Genomic DNA, 18143 nt, shown 5'->3' on the forward strand with positions numbered 1-18143 from the left:
GAAGAATGATAAAACAGTGTTATACCTGAGCTTTTTACACGCTGTGGCCAATACTCTTCTTAAGGTCTTATCCTTTTCTCTGGAAGCACGGTGGATTTTTCAGAGTTTTCCACAATTCTGACCAGCATTTCTATCCCATCATTGCCTTAGGTTTCCGTCTCTACTCGGACTGAGCAACCCCCAGGACCAACTGAAGCTTCTGTTTCCGGTTCCCGGGGAGGGCTGGGAAAAGACCAGGAGGAGCAGATACCCAAGCTGCCCCCGCGGCCCTGCACCATGGCCCTGGCCGCCGCCCTGGCCGAGCTGCACGCACAGGCCCGCTGCCCGCTCTGCCAGGGGCCCCTGCGCGCGCCCCTGACCCTGGACTGCGGCCACAACTGCTGCTGCTCCTGCCTGCGGGGGCGCTGGCAGCACCTGCGGGAGCCCCTGCCCTGCCCCGTGTGCCAGCACCCCTGCCCCCATGAGCCCCGCGGGCCCAACACGCAGCTGGCGCTGCTGGCCGACCTGGTCAGCCGGCTGCCTGGCCCGAGGCCCGAGGGACACGCGCCGGAGGCCCGAGGCCGCTGTGCCGCGCACCTGCAGCCCCTGAGCCTGTTCTGCGAAGACCACCTGGAGCTGCTGTGTGGCCAGTGCGGCGCCTCTGCTGCCCACCGCGGCCACCGCCTCACGCCCATCGGCGCCGCGGCTGCTCATCACAGGACCAAGCTCAAGGGCTACCTGGAGCCTCTGCACAAGCAGCTGCAGGAGGCACAGAGGGCCCGGGAGCTGCAAGACGCCGAGAGACAGGAGTGGAGAGAGCAGGTGGCCAAGCAAAGGAGTGATTTGAAATCTGAATTAGAACAACTGAAGTATTTATTGAAAGCAGAACAGAACTTAATTAACTACAGGCTACAAAGGGAGATGAGGAGTATGTCCCAGACATTGCTAAAACACCACTGCCTGTTGTCCAACTACCGCTCCACCCTAGAGTGTCTGATGACTAACGTCTCCCGGCTGTGTCTGCAGCCAGACCTGGGCCTGCTCAGTGGGCTCAGGGCCGTGCACCAGGAGTGGAACAAGTATAAGAGCATCGAGCTCCCTGCAGCCTTCTCCTACCAATATATTGAGCCGACTTACACCTTCCCCCCACATCACATTGGCCTGCAGAACATAATCAGCAAGTTCCAGACGGATTTGACCCTGGATCCCGAAACCGCTCACCCCAGTCTGATCATCTCCCCGGACAGGAAAACTCTGAGTTGTCGCCAGGGAAGCACAGAGCCCGCCTCGGACCCTCCGCCCAGGGCATTCACCTCTCAGGAAGCCGTCCTGAGTGTGGAGGGGTTCGAAGGTGGCAGGCACTTCTGGCAGGTCGAAATCCGAGGCTCGGGAATGTGGGCCCTGGGCGTGTGCGAGGAATCCTGGCCCAGAAATGCGCCCGTGACACCCACCCCTGCCGACGGCCTCTGGCAGCTCCAGCAGTTCACTGGCCTTCAGCTGGACTCTCACCGAGCACACTATCGTGTTGGTGTGTTTCTGGACTTTGAGTTGGGAGAAGTTTCCTTTTATGATTTGGATAAGAGGTCCCACATCTCTACACTCACCGGGACCTTCACAGGAAAGCTCCTGCCCTTTTTCTCTCTTACATCCTTGGCCTTGGACTTTTTTTCTATGACTGTTGTCAGCCAGGAATGGTGAATCTCTTGCCCATGTTCTCTGTTTTGTATGCTTCCTAATGTAACAGAAAGTTCTGGTAATGAAGTCGAGTACACTCTGATGTGGGTGTTGGTTATTCCTGTCCTCCCTCCCCCTCTCACCTTCACTCTATAAGCATCATCTGGTCAATTTTCAGCAAAGCTGATGCTCCCTGAGCTTTAGCAAGGGTATCCCCAGAAAGACTGTGCTGGGAACATCTACCCAAGACTCCCAACAGCCAGGAATTTAGGATGTGATTGCCCTGTACCCCAAATATTCCCTCAGCAAGTAACAAGTGAGCCCTCTCCACCCCTCTTGGTGCATTTGTGAACTCATCTGTTCCACTCTGGAACTGATTTGTGTGTGTGTGTGTGTGTGTGTGTGTGTGTGTGTATGTACCTATCTATTTTCATGTCACCCAAACTCTTATTTCTATTTACTTTCCAAATAAAATTACTAAGAACAAAATTTTTTAGGTAGCACATAGTCTAAGCAAGCACAGTGAAAATATCCCTCTTGATGCTTTGTGTATTCCAATGTCTTGATGCCTGAACCAGAGTTTTGTTTCTTTTTCAATAAAGCAGGAAGAATAAATGAAAACATTTAAAAATGACAGCTACCTGTTCCTCTAACTACCTTTGCTTTCCATCCTGCACCCATACACTTCACCTCTGGTGCCCTCTAGCATGTCTCTGGTGAAAGCAGGACCAAGTTGTGAAGTTGTGTCCATGACCTTAACAGTAGTATAGGTTATATGTTCAATCTCATTGAAATATTTTGTTCCCTGTGTGTATGATGTGTTTCTGTTTTCCAACTATATTCCCCTTTACTCTTGGGTAAGCATAAGAATCATTTTACTTTGCATACAATTTTAATATCGACCAAAAGAGCTTTACACTACTCGTTCTTCCAACTACTTTTTTTTCTTTTTTGGGTCACACCAGGCGATGCACAGGGGTTACTCCTGGCTCTGCACTCAGGAATTACTCCTGGCAGTGCTCAGGGGACCACATGGGATGCTGGTATTCGAACCTGGGTTGGCTTTGAGCAAGGCAAATGCCCTACCCACTGTGCTATCGCTCCAGCCCCCCCCTCCAACTATATCTTATGCATCTTTACATGGGGTAGCACTGCACTGATGTCCCATTGTTCATCAATTTGCTTGAGCAGGCACCAGTAACGTCTCCATTGTGAGACTTGTTACTGTTTTTGGCATATCGAATGCACTACGGGTAGTTTGCCAGGCTCTGCTGTACAGGCGGGATACTCTCTGTAGCTTGCCAGGCTCTCCGAGACAGGATGGAGGAATCAACCTGGGTGGGTCACGTGCAAGGCAAACACACTACCCGCTGTGATATCGCTCCAGGCCCTTACATGGGGTAAACATTTTTAAATGATGGAACGTCATGGGTAAGAGTCTGGTTAGTTTGGTGGCAGTAAGAGAATTTGCTAATGGCTAGGATAAAGATGAAAAACAGATTTATTGAGTACACTGCAAGGAGGTGCAAGCAAACTTGAAGGAAGCAGCCAGCTGGGGACACTCAGCCTTAGAGCAGAGGACGTGGCATGTCCCCTGCTTGTGCTGTTACCATAATTGTGCTGCAAAGTTCTAACAGTGCTGTGGCAAGTTTTCTTGATGTCATTTCTCCAACTTAGGTCTTTTTCCCTTGTGCACAAACAGCAGGATATTCTGAGAATGGGACGTGCTGTGGGCAGCCAGTCTGCACAATTGTGCTCACCTTAATTTGTAGTGCACATATAGATGACATAGGTCTACACTGGCGAAAACCAAACACTTCTCTCAGTTCAATGAAACAAAGCAAAGAAAATACCGTGTTTAGTTAACAAATGCCAGAAGAATGCTCTTTCTAAGCGTGTGAAGAGGAGGAAGAGGAAGACGAATATTTCAGAGAAGATTTTATGCATTATGCATGTCAGTAAAATGGAAGACAATAGTCATAGGATAATAATAATAGATATTGAGAAAGCATTGACAAGGTTGAGATTTATTTATGAAAACAAGTGGGAATAAAAATCACTTGTATCACTTGTCATCCAGTTGATCTTCGATTTGCTCGAGCGGACGCCAATAACGTCTCCATTTGTCCCTGTCGCGTGCTAGTGTAGCCTAATGGTATCCTGAGGCTCTTCAGGAACATGAAGAGCCTCAAACCGTTCATTCAGGGTTTTGATGAAGAAGTCTGACCATCTTGTAGGTGGACCGCCACGAGGTTGGGAATCAAAATGAAATTCCTATACTCAGCACCATGTTTGCAAACAATGGACACATATTATAAATTACAATGATATCCTATTCAATGGTGAGAAACTAAAAGGTCTTTCTTTAAATTCTGGAACAAGACAAGATTGTCTCTCTTACCACTTCTGTTGATAAAGGGTAAAGGTCTTAGTCAATGCAATTAGACCACAAGCAATAAAAGAAATTGAGGAGTAGAATGATAGCATAGGGATTAATGCACTTGCATAGCCTGAGATGGACCCATATTAGGTTCCTGGCACCACATAGGGTCCCTTGAGCACTATCAGGAGTGATCCTTGAGCATCTGTGTCAAGGAGTAAGACTAAGCATTTCCGGCATGACTCAAAAATCCAAACAGCAAAATGCAATAAAGAATTAAAAAAAAATCAAAGGAATCTAGATTGCAAGAACATTACGACTATTTGCATCCTGAAAACTTTGTAACTTTCCACATGGTGACTCAATAAAAAATTAAAAAAAAAAGACTATTTGCAAATAAACCACAACACCTAATCAGAGAGAGAGAGAACAAAAGGGAATACCTTGCCATAGTGGCAGTGTGGGGTGGGGGGAGATGGGACTGGGGAGGGTGGGAGGGATGCTGGGTTTACTGGTGGTAGAGAATGGGCATTGGTGAAGGGATGGGTTCTTGAACTTTGTATGGGGGAAACATGAGCACAAAAATGTATAAATCTGTAACTGTACCCTCACGGTGATTCACTAATTAAAAATAAATAAATTATAAAAACAGAATAAAGAATGAACACAAAAAAGACTATTTGCAAATAACATGATGATATCTATAGAAAGGTAAAAACTACTAGCAACAATAAATGAGGTCAGCAGAGTGGCAGGTGGCAAAGCCAACGCACAACCATTAGCTAACTGTTCTCTACACATCACAACTGAAAAATCAGGTCCTGCAGACCCTGAGTCTTGTCCCCAGGACACTTCAGAGAAACCATGTCCTCATAGTAGAAAGGTCTTGGGGATGAAGAACTCTGACGTGCCCCTCTCTAAAGTCCCCACAGAGACAGACCTGAACCTGTCTGCAGCGTGTCCTTGAACTCTGAGTGCAAACTTTTCCCAGATGTCCTATTAGTCTGTCTGACAAATCCAGTTCCTTCAGAACAAAGAGTGATGGTCACTCTCTTCTGCTGCTTTTGAACAGGCTGCTGGGGACCCCGCCCCTGAGTGGGTCTGAAGCAGCGACACTGTTACAATTTAGAGGACAAGACAGCACTTGCCTTATACACAGCTGACCCAGGTTTGGTCCCTGTTGTCCCATATGGTCCCTTGAACACTGCCAGAGGTAATTCCTGAGTGCAGAGCCAGGAGTAACTCCTGAGCGTCGTCAGGTAGACCTCCTCCCCCACCCCCCCAAAAAATAAGAGGACAAGACAGACATAGGAGAGAAAAGTGTAAGATCAAGGGGCTCACAGCCTTGTGGACTAAGCTCTGATTCTCTATCAGGTTCTGTGTTGTCTTAAACTAACAATCATAGAAAGAGCAAGAGTCATCGTGTATAGACCTCTGCTCCTCAATACTCAGCTAACCAGGCAAAGCTAATGTAAGTCAACAGGGACCATGTGACTGAGGAGACCCTCTGAAATGTATTGTCTCTAAGGAATCTTCTCTGAGAGAGGTAACAGAGATAAAGGTGGTTACAACGCCCATGAAGGAGCTTTCACCCGATCAATGCTGGCTTTCTGAGCTGTGAAGTTCTCAAAAAAACGTTCTGCAGCCTCAGTCTATTCTACTTAAACTTTTCCTTTTTGGATCACACCCAGCAATGCACAGGGGCTCCTCCTGACTCATGCGCTCAGGAATTACCCCTGGCGGTGCTCAGGGGACTATATGGGATGCTGGGAATCGAACCCGGGGTTGGTTGGCTGAGTGCAAGGCAAACACCCTACCTGCTGTGCTATCGCTCCAGCCCCTCTACTTAATCTTTCTAACTAAGTTTAATCATATCTATTTCTTTTTTTTAAAATTTTTTTTATTGAATCACCAAGTGGAGGGTTACATAGTTCTCAGGATTATGTCAGTTATACAATACTCAAACACCCTTCCCTTCACCAGTGCCCATCTTCCATCACCAACCCCCCCCAGTATATCTGCCGCCCCCTCCCACCTCCCCAGTCCCCACCCTTGTACGTGATAAGTTTCACTTCGTTTACGCTTTATCTCGATTACATTCCATGTTTCAACACACAACTCACTACCGTTGCTGGGGTTTCCCCCCAAAAAGAAAAAGACAGTCCTATTGCCAAGGAAGCATTTGATAGTTCTCCATTGCTAAGAATATAGAGATATTAAGTCCTGCTGTTTGTTACATAACTTTTCTTTTTCCCCCTTGCCCTGCGCCACCGAGTTCACGCCTGTTTAGTAATCGCCACGCTGTCTGACAAAGGGAAAAAAACATAAGAGGATGGTTATTTCCCGTCATCAGCCGGCGTGGGGCTCTGGCTTAGTTGATAGTCTAGTAGAGTGTCTGCAAGCAGTTTCTGGAACCAAAGGTCTTGCGCTGGTATCGGCTCCGGCTCGAGATTCCACCAGCGTCCCGCTGTTCCATGTACATATTTTTTCCCCTTATATCCCATTCCCACGCCACCAGGTCTGTATGCTTAATGGACATCACACTATGTTTGACACCACGCCGCGTTTCTTCCCGAGAAAGAAGGATATTTCTTCTCAGCCGGCGTGGGGATATAGCTTAGTTCAGTCTTGAGAGATGGCTACCACTTTGATTGCCTTCAATATTTCAGCAAAAGATTTACTATTCTTGTTAGGACCTCCCACAAAAGTCCGACCCATTAAGAAGGAACCATTACATATTGCTGATACTAAGATGACATTAGGTTTTGGGTTTCTGTATAAAGTCCAGGGAAAGTACAACCAGAAATAACATCACTATAAACTTTTACCCTTTTATGGTGCTCATAAGATAAAGAAACCTATAGAGAAGTTCGGCGTCTCCATTTTGCACTCAGAAAGCCATGGACCCTGCGCTGTGCTCGGGAGGAAGGGATTGAGAGAGAGAGGTTAAAAGAATTGGGGAATTCCCGGTTTCCACTTTCGCAGCCCGCCATGGGGTCTCCGATCCCATGCCGGAATTAGTTCAGTGGGCTGCTTGGAGTCCAAGGGCGCGCTTTTGGGTTCTTCCATCATGCTCGATCCACAGCACGGCCCAAAGGAACGCACAGTGGGGGAGGTGGGTTTAAGTATCTATCTGCGGTGGGCGGGGGTCACCGCCCCCGCCCTCCTGGGGTCTCCCTCGCGCGCATCCTGTTTCAGCTGGCTCGGCATCTCCATTTTGCACTCAGAAAGCCGTGGACCCTGCGCTGTGCTCGGGAGGAAGGGATTGAGAGAGAGAGGTTAAAAGAATTGGGGAATTCCTGGTTTCCACTCTCGCAGCCCACTGTGGGGTCTCCGATCCCGTGCCGGAATTAGTTCAGTGGGCTGCTTGGAGTCCAAGGGCGCGGCGCGCTTTTGGGTTCTTCCATCATGCTCGATCCACAGCACGGCCCAAAGGCTAATCATATCTATTTCTGATAGCAGGTGACATCTTTGGCTTTTCAACCCAAGGCACCAGGCTGTTACTCTCAACACACAGGAGTCACTGGGTTGACTGAAGGGCCAGCCATGGAAATTCTCCCTGCTCCGCTTCTTGTGTACCTTATCAGAGCAGGAGACAAGCAGCCTTTTACAGGAAGGGTGAGTACATGGAGGTGCAAGAAAGACATGCACTTCACCTTCTGGAAGCACTAATAGCAAGCAGGGTCAACCTTATAATTATAAGGGACAAAAATCCCCAAATATCTTAGGGGAACTTCCAGAATGTACTTGCACAAAGTAAAGCAGAATGCTGTGGTCCTTGCTTCCTTTTTGGCTGGAGCCCTATTTGCTCCAGTAACTGCTCCCTGGCATTGTTTTACTGAGCTCTCATTTATGGGAGGGGATAGGGACAGTTGCTGAGAAGCAAAAAAGGGAAAGCTCTGGGGGAGGGACTGCCTACTGCTTGTCCCTTTCTTGTCAAGTCTCGGGGGCCTGATCCTCACCTCTAACTGCCCCCCAACTACGCCTCACAACATATCCCACACCAGGTGATACTCCCTTCCAATCACCTCAAGTCTGCCAGACGTTCAGCACAACACAGGCATGGGGGTCGAGCGAGTGAACTCCGTCCCAGCCACTGCTGCCAAACTCTGGGGGCCAGAAAGGACAGGACATTTCGACACACTTTCCCCAGGATGTCACACATAGGTGGAAAGTGTCTGTAGTGATGCCTCACTGGCCTCCTTCCAAGGCATCCCTGGAGAAATCATGTTTCCCCCTTCCTCCCCACCCTCTCCTGACTTCCAGTCTGGGAGGCATTGAGGTAGAAGTTTGGACACCAAGCTCCCAGCAGGAGACCCAGAACCCACCTCCAGAAAGAAGGAACCCCCCCATCCCCAGAGAGAACAGTTGGGAGCCCAGATGTCTCTATAAATGCACCACCTGAGGCTTCATGAGCTGAGGACAATCACAATTCCAACAAGGGTGAAAGGGGAAGGTCACTCTTGTGTGCCAATGGTAGGAGCAGAGCCTCCTTCCCGATGGGACTTCCCCCACATCCAGGAAAAGAACCAGTGGGTTTTCCTGACACCTTGGCCTGATGTGGGGCCCAGGGTGACAGCAGAGAATGAGGTGTGAAATCAGCAATGCACAGACATCAGACAGAGCAGACAGGCTTTATTACCAACATTTGGTGACACAGGAAGTGAGCAAAATGAGATTCAACATTCAACATTCTTCATGGAAAAGACTCATGTTGAAGATATTGGAAGTGGGTGCAGCAAAGAAATAGGGCCAAAGTTTTTCTTTAAAGGTGTCAGTGAGCGTCTGCACGTGGGATCTAGTACTCAAATTATAAAAGGAAACCTGTCCCAATTCAAAGTCCAGAAAGACACCCATGTGCCTGGAAGAGCCTTGGTGTTCCAGGGTGTGGTAGATGGGCTGTCGGAATTTCCAGCAGTCATCGCTCGAACTCTGCTTTATAAGGTTGTGTCTGGAGAAGGATTCTTTGCACACACCTACGGACCACATACCCAAGCCTCGGACTTTGACCTGCCAGAAGTGGCGGCCTGTGTCAAAGCCCTCGGATCCCAGGACAGCAAGGTGAGAGGTGAATGCCCTGGGGTGAGGGACAGAGGAACGTTTCCTAGTTCTAGAGCTAAACAGAACAGTTCTGCGATCTGGGGAGATGGTGAGACTAGGGTGAGCAGTGTCAGGATCCACAGTCAAATCCACCTGGAACTTGCAGATCATGTTTTGCAGGCCGATGTAACACGGAGGGACAGTGGGAACCTGCTTGGGGATTTGCTGCTCTAGGAGTTCTGGTAACTTGAGGCTTTCACACCTACTGGCCAGCAGCTGGACCTTGTCTGCCTCTAGCAAGAGATCCAGGTCCTTCTGCAGAAAATGCTTGGTGACATCTCTCAGCAGACTATTCAGGGTGGAGGCATTGCCTGACAGTTGGCCCTGGAAGCTCAGGAGAGAATGTGTAATAAGCTCCATTTCCTCACGTGTATTTGATTCCATGGCTTCCTGTTCTTTTTTTAAGTGAAATCTGAAGTGTTCAGACTCCAAGTATACATCATTTGTTTGACTTTTGAACTTCTCTTTCAAGTCCTGTCTCCTTGAGACTAGCTTTTCCAGGTCCCTCTGCGCCTCCTGCAGCTGCTTGCGCAGAGGCTCCAGGTAGCCCTTGAGCTTGGTCCTGTGATGAGCAGCCGCGGGGCCGATGGGCGTGAGGCGGTGGCCACGGTGGGCAGCAGAGGCGCCGCACTGGTCACACAGCAGCTCCAGGTGGTCTTCGCAGAAAAGGCTCAGGGGCTGCTGGTGCGTGGCGCAATGGTCTTGGGCCTCCGGCGTGTGTCCCTCGGGCCTCGAGCCGGGCAGCCAGCTGACCAGGTCAGCCAGCTGCGCCAGCTGCGTGTTGGGCCCGCGGGGCACTCCGGGACAGGGCTGCTGGCACACGGGGCAGGGCAGGGGCGCCTGCAGGTGCTGCCAGCACCGCTGTAGACACGGGCTGCAGCAGTTGTGGCCGCAGTCCAGGGTCAGGGGCGCGCGCAGGGGCCCCTGGCAGAGCGGGCAGCGGGTCTGTGCGTGCAGCTCGGCCAGGGCGGCGGCCAGGGCCATGGTGGGGCGATGCTGGCCACTGGGAGCGGGGATGGCCATGCGGGCCTGCGCAGGGGTGTGGGGCTCCGCGGGGCAGCGGCTGGGCGGGGGCTGCTCGGGTCTCTGCTCCTTCTGGTTCTCTCCGGACTCTTCCCGGGGACCGGAAACGGAAGCGTCAGTTGGTCCTGCGGACATGGAGGAGGCTCAACTCCCAGTAGAGATGGGAAATACCTAAGGTGAGGATGAAACGCAGATGATGGACAATATGCAACATCCACCAAGATCCTTTTAAAAATAGCACACAGGATTAAGCTAATATATATGATCCGAGACTGAACGGCTAAGAATATGCTTTGAATACACATTTCTGAAGTGGATCCTCGGCAAAACCAGGAATAAGACCTCCCTGAGCACCAGGTAGCCCCTAAATACTTCTAGGCAAGGCCCATAGAGGAACAAATAAACAGCTCCTCCTGAAGCCCTTGTTTCTCCCTTGAGCACTATCTCAATGTTGGTCTCGTGTCTCTTTACTCGCCCATTTCCACTCTGGAGAAGCCTGTGCTCTCTCTTAACAGACTTTTCTTTCCGTTTCCTCACATCATTCTCTCTCCCCTCATCTAAGTAAGCTTCAATTGAAAACTTTCTTGCTTCACAAACAGCAACAAATATACATATATAATGTGTAAATTAAACATATATTTGATGATTTGCTCAAATTAATACCCAAGTGCAATAGGTAGGGTTACAGTGAAGACAGACAGAAATTAATTCTTGATCATACTATCCTGGTCCATTGGCTGGAGCGATAGCACAGCAGGTAGGGCATTTGCCTTGTACGTGCTAATCTGGGTTTGATTCCTCTGTCCCTCTTGGAGAGCCCAGCAGGCTACCGAGAGTATCTAGCCCCCACGGCAGAGCCTGGCAAGCTACCTGTGGCGTATTCGATATGCCAAAAACAGTAACAACAAGTCTCACAATGGAGACATTACTGGTGCTCGCTCGAGCAAATCGATGAGCAATGGGATGACAGTAATACAGTGAGACAGTGATCTTGGTCCATGAGAGTATTCTCCCTACTAGTATATTCTACTAAGTCAGCAATTTTGTAAGAGCTCTCTGGGTGAGGGACTTTAGTAAAACCCATCAATTCTCAGGGGCTATTCCTAGTTCTGTGTTTAGGAGTGAGACCTGAAGGTGCTTAGAGGACCAGAGGTGGAGACATAGATTCAAACCAGGGTCTAGGCTGCTATAGTCACATGCAAGGCAAGTGCCTTCCCTCCTGGGCTATCTCTCTAGCACCAGAAGAACTTTTCCCTAAGCGGTAAAGTCAGCAAATGCCCTGGAGCTTCATTCTTATAGCTTTGCCACCTCCTCTTCAGTCAGACTGTGCTGATCGCAGAGCTATGATCCCCGGGGACTCTAGTTCTCCTTCCTCTCTGCACCCTGTGCTTCCACCCACATAAATCTCTGCCACCAGGTACGTTGGAGGAAAGATGGAGGCGAAAGCCTTTCATCTAGGGCTAGAGCGATGGTACAGCTCACAGGGAGCTTGCCTTGCAGGCAGCCAGCCCAAGTTCCATCCCCAGGTGGTTCCCCCAAGCCCCACCAGGAGTCATTCTTGAGCACAGAACCAGGAGTAAGCCCTGAGCAACTCTGGGTGTGGCCCAAAACAAAACCAAACCAAACCAACATTATCTTATCCAGTTGAATGTGATGAGGTATTTTGGCCTGATGGCATACCCTGTGTCTTCCAGATAGTCTCCTTCATTTCCACCCTCGCCAGGGAGAGAACAGGGACACCTCATCACTCCTTGAACTATGTGAGGACAGCTAGAAGTAGAGAGAAAGGTCTGGGGCAAGGAGAATTTGGTGGGGCCGAGAGTCCCGAGTGATGGCACTTGTCTTTCCTATTTGGATAGGTCTTCATAGCTTTGTTGCCTATTCTCAACAAAAGGTTCAACAGAGTCAGAAATTCTGAGACAAATTCAAGAATCACATGATTCTTGAATCATGTGATTATTCTGGGAACAAACTCCATGCAGCTGACAAGTTACAAAGAAAACAGCATGGCTGTTAGAAAACAGTCATATAGGAACAGTTCACCAAATCATTAACCAACAGTTATGTCAAAAGGCACAGTTAGGGGCCAGAGAGATAGTACGGCTGGTAGGGTGCTTGCCTTGCAGACCCTGGTTTGATCTTAGCACTACTAGAAATGAGCCCCAAGCAGAAGCCAAGAGCAGTCCCTGACTAAACCCCACCAGATGTGGCCCTGATATCATAACAAAAACCACAACAAAACATATGCATACTTATAAAACCCTAAGTGGGGTCGGAATGATAGTACAGTATGTAGGCATTTGCCTTGCGCATGGCAGAGTTGGTTTTGATTTCTGGTATCCTATATGGTCTCTCAACCACTGCCAAGAGTAATTCCTGAGTGCAAAGCCGGAATAACCCATGAGTATTGCTGGGTGTGACCCCAAAGGCCTAAAAATCAACCAACCAACCAACAAAACACCCCAACCCAAACCCCTCAAGTGGAGGAGCCCATTCGGGGAAACAAAAGAGGTACCATCATTAGCAACACATGAGTGACATGTCTGGCACATTCCTAAATACTGGTAGGGCCCTGGGTTCCCCACACCTCCCTTGTGTTGGGTTCACCCAAAGCTTCATCCCCTTCTCTGTACTCCACAACCCCACCCTCCCCTGACCCATGACCTCCCCTTCATCCACCCAGTCATCCACTCTGGCACATAGAACATCTCTGAAAAATGAACCCAGGCCTTCTTCCTGTCAGCTCACAGCCTCCAAGACCCTCTGCTCAGCCAGAATGGCAGCTCACCTTAGGTCTGCTTAGGTCTGCTTAGGTCTGTGTCCTCCTTCCTGAAGAGCAGCTATGGCTGATCAGGACACACCAGACTCTAGTTTTCTGGGGACAGCTGCTGTGAGGTAGACAACAGGCTTTATATCCCCAAGGGTGGGTCCTTGCCTTTGTTTCCTAGCTGGATGGCAAATCCCATCATCCCAGGAAGGGTTGATCTGCACCAGATTTCCCAGTCCTGTCTGATCCCATCTCCAGGGTGGGGCGCTTTAAATCCCTGTCCTGTGCCCCACCCCGTCCTAATCCTGTCCTTACTCACTGAATCTCATCTGTGGCTGCCCTGGCATGTGCAGCAGCTCTGCTGGTCGCAGTTGTCTCTTTGGAAAAGTCTACACGCTCCATTTCCTTTCCGGGGTTGCTGTAGGTCCCTCTGCCACTGAAGTGCGGCTTTGCGGCATTTGCCCTTGTCTGGTTTCCTAGAAGCACAAACACGTTCTGGGCTTCTCGAGGTCCAGTGGCCTCCAGGCAGCAGATAAACAACCTCTAGGAAGCTGCAGCAATCCTTCGCTCCTCCTGGGGCCTGACAGGGTTGGGAGAAGGTAGAGGTGGGAGGCACTTGGCAGTGCCAGGACCAGTCTAGGAGCCTGGAGGAGTGAGCCGGCTGGAGGGGACAAAGGAGCTGAATCTACCCCTGGGAGACATAGAAAAGGAGACCCAGGAATCTCTCAGGTGCTTCTGACAACTTAGGAGTTCCCGGGCCATTTGGAATCTTCACATTTGATCTGGGTTTGGCCGAGGGTTGGTTTCAGTGACCTGCATGGTGGGTGGGTATTGGAGGTCTACGATCTCAAATTCCAAGCAGTGGTTGTGGCTGTGTGTGGCCTGGAGGGATGTCTGATATTTGTGGCCATGGGTACTCTGTGTCAGAGGTTAAGCAGGCTTGCAAGGTACGCCAGGGGACAGGGTCACTAGTGCCTGGCACCTGTGGCCTGCCAAGGTCACCTGCTTCTGGCGTGTGACTCTGCGGGGCTCCCAGTGACAGGTGCCCAATAGCACTGGCAGCACCCCACTGGCTGGTACCACTGCCAGGGATTTGCTCTGGGATCATATGAAACATAGAGAGAGCAAAGGTCCGACATGAGGAACGTGAGTTTGTCATGAGCTTCTTGTGCCATGTGCCGAGCAGACATGTGGGATGTGCCATGCTTGGGGGATTGGAGTGTTTGGCAAGATTATAGCAGCAAGTTCAAGCAAATCTGTGCTGCAATCAAAAACCACCAAATCGTTGGGGCCTGGGGGAAACTGAGCACAAATTTGGGTGAGTGAAAAACCGGGTAGTGAGCAGGAGCCCCAATTGCAGGGCACTGCAGGCATCTGTATGTCAAGTTCTGATTCTTTAGTTTTTAGGGTCACACCAGGGGTGCTCAGGAGTTACTCCAGACCCTGTGCTCAGGGACCACTCCTGGCAGCATTGAGGACCGTATTTGGAATACAGGGGATTGGACCCAGGTGGGCCTCTTGCCAAGGAAGCGCCCTACCTGCTCGCTATACTATGGCTCCAGCCCTTCTTTGTTAAGTTTTGCAAGCAAGCTGGGCAACCCCGGATTTAAGGTTGCCCAGTGCCTGGGGGACCCTTCACATGAAAGTTCATGAAACAGGAGGGCAGCTGGGGCACAGTCATCAGTGTCCCCAACATCTGTGTGTCGAGTTTGAGTAAACTGGTATGATTCTTGGTTCCAAAATAACAAGTGCCCAGAGGCATCCGGACACCAAGGTCAAGAGGGCCTGAGTGGCAAGTAGGGGAGCGCAGTGGCCAGTGTTGGGCATCACCCAGGCTGCCCTGCTGGTCACGCCTGCATGGGTGGTAGAGGGGAAGTTGTGAGGGAGGCGAGTGTAAGAATGAGCCTGGGCTCTCAGCCATACAACACACTTTCCGATCCGATCAGAGCACATAAGCAAGAGGGAGGCCCGTGTAATGGACTGCGCTTGGTTGGTCCGTGGAATGTGGTCTTCGCCTTGCAATTTGCTTGCCGACGGTCAGATGTGGGTGGGAGGGCTGGTTTCTTGGTGGGCTAGGCTAAAGCAAGGGTCTTAGCCCCTAGTCACATGAGCTATTAGCTTATCACATCCGGAATTTTCCCTTGAGGCTTTACACTGGAATAAGAATGCAAAGTGATGTCCACCAGTAAGGTGGAGGGGAGTTATCAAGTTCATGGCCAAGTGATTCTAGCACCTGTTCACAGCCTATGGATATTCTAAAATTATGTAAATTTTTAAGAACTGATATGTTTCTGTCAGTTCTGAGTATAATCTGAGCATGGTAAGTTGAGCTTACCAACCAATATTAGTATAATAAGAACTTTAATTTTTATCTTTTTTTTTCTTTTAATGTTGACAGTCACCAATTTACTCCAATACTTTCTTTTTTTGTTATTGTTCTTTTGGGGGGAGCATTCCTAGTGGTGCTCAAGGGTTACTTCTGGCTCTGTACTCAGGAATCACTTCTGGAGGTGCTCAGGGGACCATATGGGATGCTGGGGATTGAACCGTGGAGTGCAAGGCTAATGCCCTCCATGCTGTCTACCTATCTGGGCCTGCCTTCAAAAATTTCCAACCTAATCATTCAAAGGGAAGAATTTATATAAATCCTCTGCAATACAGATTCATCATCAATTTAATTAATAATAAAATAAATAAAAATAGCAAATGGGATTTTGTGTTATATAGAACAAATTATTGACTATGGAAGATATACTTTGTTGTTTTTTGAGTGGCCACACCCAGCAGTACTCAGGACTGAGTCCTGGCTCTGGGCTCAGGGATCACTCTTGGTCTTGGTGAGTCTCAGGAGAGTGTCTGTGTTGCCAAGAATAGAATTCAGATCAACCATGTGGAAGGCAAGTGCCCTGCAAGTGGTCCTATCACCCTAGTCCTACCTAAAGAAAGTATAATTTTAATGCCATTTTGTTTTTAAATGATAGCACACCAGGTAGGGCATTTGTCTTGCACGCGGCCAACCGGGGTTCAATTCCTTCGGCCCTCTGAAGAGCCTGGCAAGCTGCTGAGAGTATCTCGCCCGCACTGGCAGAGCCTGGCAAGCTACCTGTGGCGTATTCAAATATGCCAAAACAGTAACAACAAGTCTCACAATGGAGACTTGACTGGTGCCTGCTCGAGCAAATTGGTGAGCAACGGGAGGACATTGACACAGTGATTTGTTTTTAAAACAATATGTTTTGCTACTTTCAAATTTAAGTACTTGTTTTTCCTTTCCTTTTCTTCTTTCCTTTCTTTTCTTCTTTCCTTCCTTCCTTCCTTCCTTCCTTCCTTCCTTCCTTCCTTCCTTCCTTCCTTCCTTCCTTCCTTCCTTCCTTCCTTCCCTCCCTCCCTCCCTCCCTCCCTCCCTCCCTCCTCCCTCCCTCCTTTCTTTCTTTCTTTCTTTCTTTCTTTCTTTCTTCTTTCTTTCTTCTTTCTTTTCTTTCTTTCTTTCTTTCTTTCTTTCTTTCTTTCTTTCTTTCTTTCTTCTTTCTTTCTTCCGTTTCTTTTTGGTCTTACTATAGCTTACAGTATATTGTTTACTTAATCCTTATGTATGCAGAGATGAAAGATTTTCTTTCCTTTCTCCCTAACGCCATCCACCTATTAAACTTTTAGTAAATATTCTTACTTCTCATAACAATGTCTTTGCATAAATCCAAGAAGAAATTTCAGGGGAGCCACATGCAGCAGTCCTCAGGAATTACTCCTGGGTCTGTGCTCAAGGATCTCTCCTGGCAAGACATTTTCTTGATAGTTAATCCCCAAGAATTTTTCTTTCTTTTGTCTCTATCATAGGAATAATCATAGTTGTATTAATGTGGGTCTGACCAGATTGTGAGGTACCACACTGTTCTCAAGACTCAAGACTGATTCTCTAAAACAGGGAAGAGAGATGAGGCAAATTCCCTATTTATAGGGGTTCCAGTCAACCAATGGAGCAAAGAAGAGAGCCCCTGGGAAGGCACAGAATCTCTTTCATCTTTGGGAGAACTTAGAAAAAGAGGTGGCAGGAACACAAAAATGGTGGTGTTGAAATGTAGAATCTTAACATGATATCTAGGAGACCATGAAAAAGCTCAACTTGAAATCCCTTAGAAAAGGCTTCAACAAAATACATAAAAAGAAATATTGTTATCTCTGCTCTCGTGCTGGCAAACATACAAATGGTTTGCTTTGATGTTCTTATAGGAAGTGAGTAAAGAAGGTGAGAATAGTGTATTCCTGTAACAGCCCTTTGGTACCCACGTGTTGTTGTCTTTGTAGACATTGCAATATTTTCTATTTCTTTGTGAACAGAAATGAATTCTCAATTTTTCTAATTGACTATGACTTTCTAAGTGGTTATTTCCAGCTTTTCTCCCAAACTTACCCTTTAAAAAAAATCTAAATAGCTGAGAAATGAGAATTATTTTTATGGAGACCACACCACTGGCAAGAATAAGGTTGATATGAATTTCAGAAAGACAACCACAATGAATATATGTAGACAATATCTCCATAGCAACATAGCAACCTGTATCAATATTTCAGGATGTCAGTAACTCCAACCCCCAGGGAGCATATGAAGATGTTTCTATGTTACACCTCTATGTGCTGGATATTTAGTCGGCTTCATTGGTTAAACGTTGTCCTTTTTTTTTTTTTTTTTAGCAATGAATCTATTTGGGAGATAGGTTTATTTGGCTTTTGGTTTTGGGAGCCACAAGCAATGGTGCTCAGGGATTACTCCTGGCTCTGTGATGAGGGATCACCCCTGTGGGCCTCATGGAACCAGGTGTGATGCCAAAGATAGAACCTGGGTGGGGCATCAGCAAGGCAAGAAATTGCCTCACTGTAACACTCTTCCAACCCATGTAGTTTTATTTTTTTTACAATAATCCAATATTATTGTTTTATGAGGGCAGTGCTGCCCCGCCCCCAGGTACCCGTTAGCCCAGGTACCTCACTCCTACCTGAGCACCCTTAGATAACAATTCTATTGGTTGTATCTCAGGGTTTGTCTTTCTTTTTACTCCCCCATAAACAAATTTTAGGACTGGAGCATTAGGGCCGCAGGGAGGGCATTTGCCTTGCACGTGGTCATCCCAGGCTCTATCCCCAGCATCTCATATGGTCCCCTGAACACTATCAGGAGTAATTCCTGATTGCAGAGTCAGGAGTAACCTCTGAGCACTTCCAGGT

General features: G+C 48.5%; 1 protein-coding gene across 1 annotated transcript; it reads left to right on the forward strand.

The window, feature by feature from the left end:
- The first annotated feature begins 276 nt into the window (after nucleotides 1–276).
- On the forward strand, nucleotides 277–1677 carry LOC101543232 (tripartite motif-containing protein 75-like). The gene has a single exon (XM_004614727.2). It carries the CDS (start codon nucleotides 277–279, stop codon nucleotides 1675–1677), a length of 1401 nt encoding a protein of 466 aa, XP_004614784.2.
- Nucleotides 1678–18143: the final 16466 nt, after the last annotated feature.

Source organism: Sorex araneus, chromosome 1 (genome assembly GCF_027595985.1).
Source record: "Sorex araneus isolate mSorAra2 chromosome 1, mSorAra2.pri, whole genome shotgun sequence".
Classification (NCBI taxonomy): domain Eukaryota; kingdom Metazoa; phylum Chordata; class Mammalia; order Eulipotyphla; family Soricidae; genus Sorex; species Sorex araneus.

Coding starts and splice junctions, on each gene's coding strand:
- LOC101543232 (XM_004614727.2), top strand. CDS start 277: ATGGCCCTGGCCGCCGCCCTGGCCGAGCTGCACGCACAGGCCCGCTGC.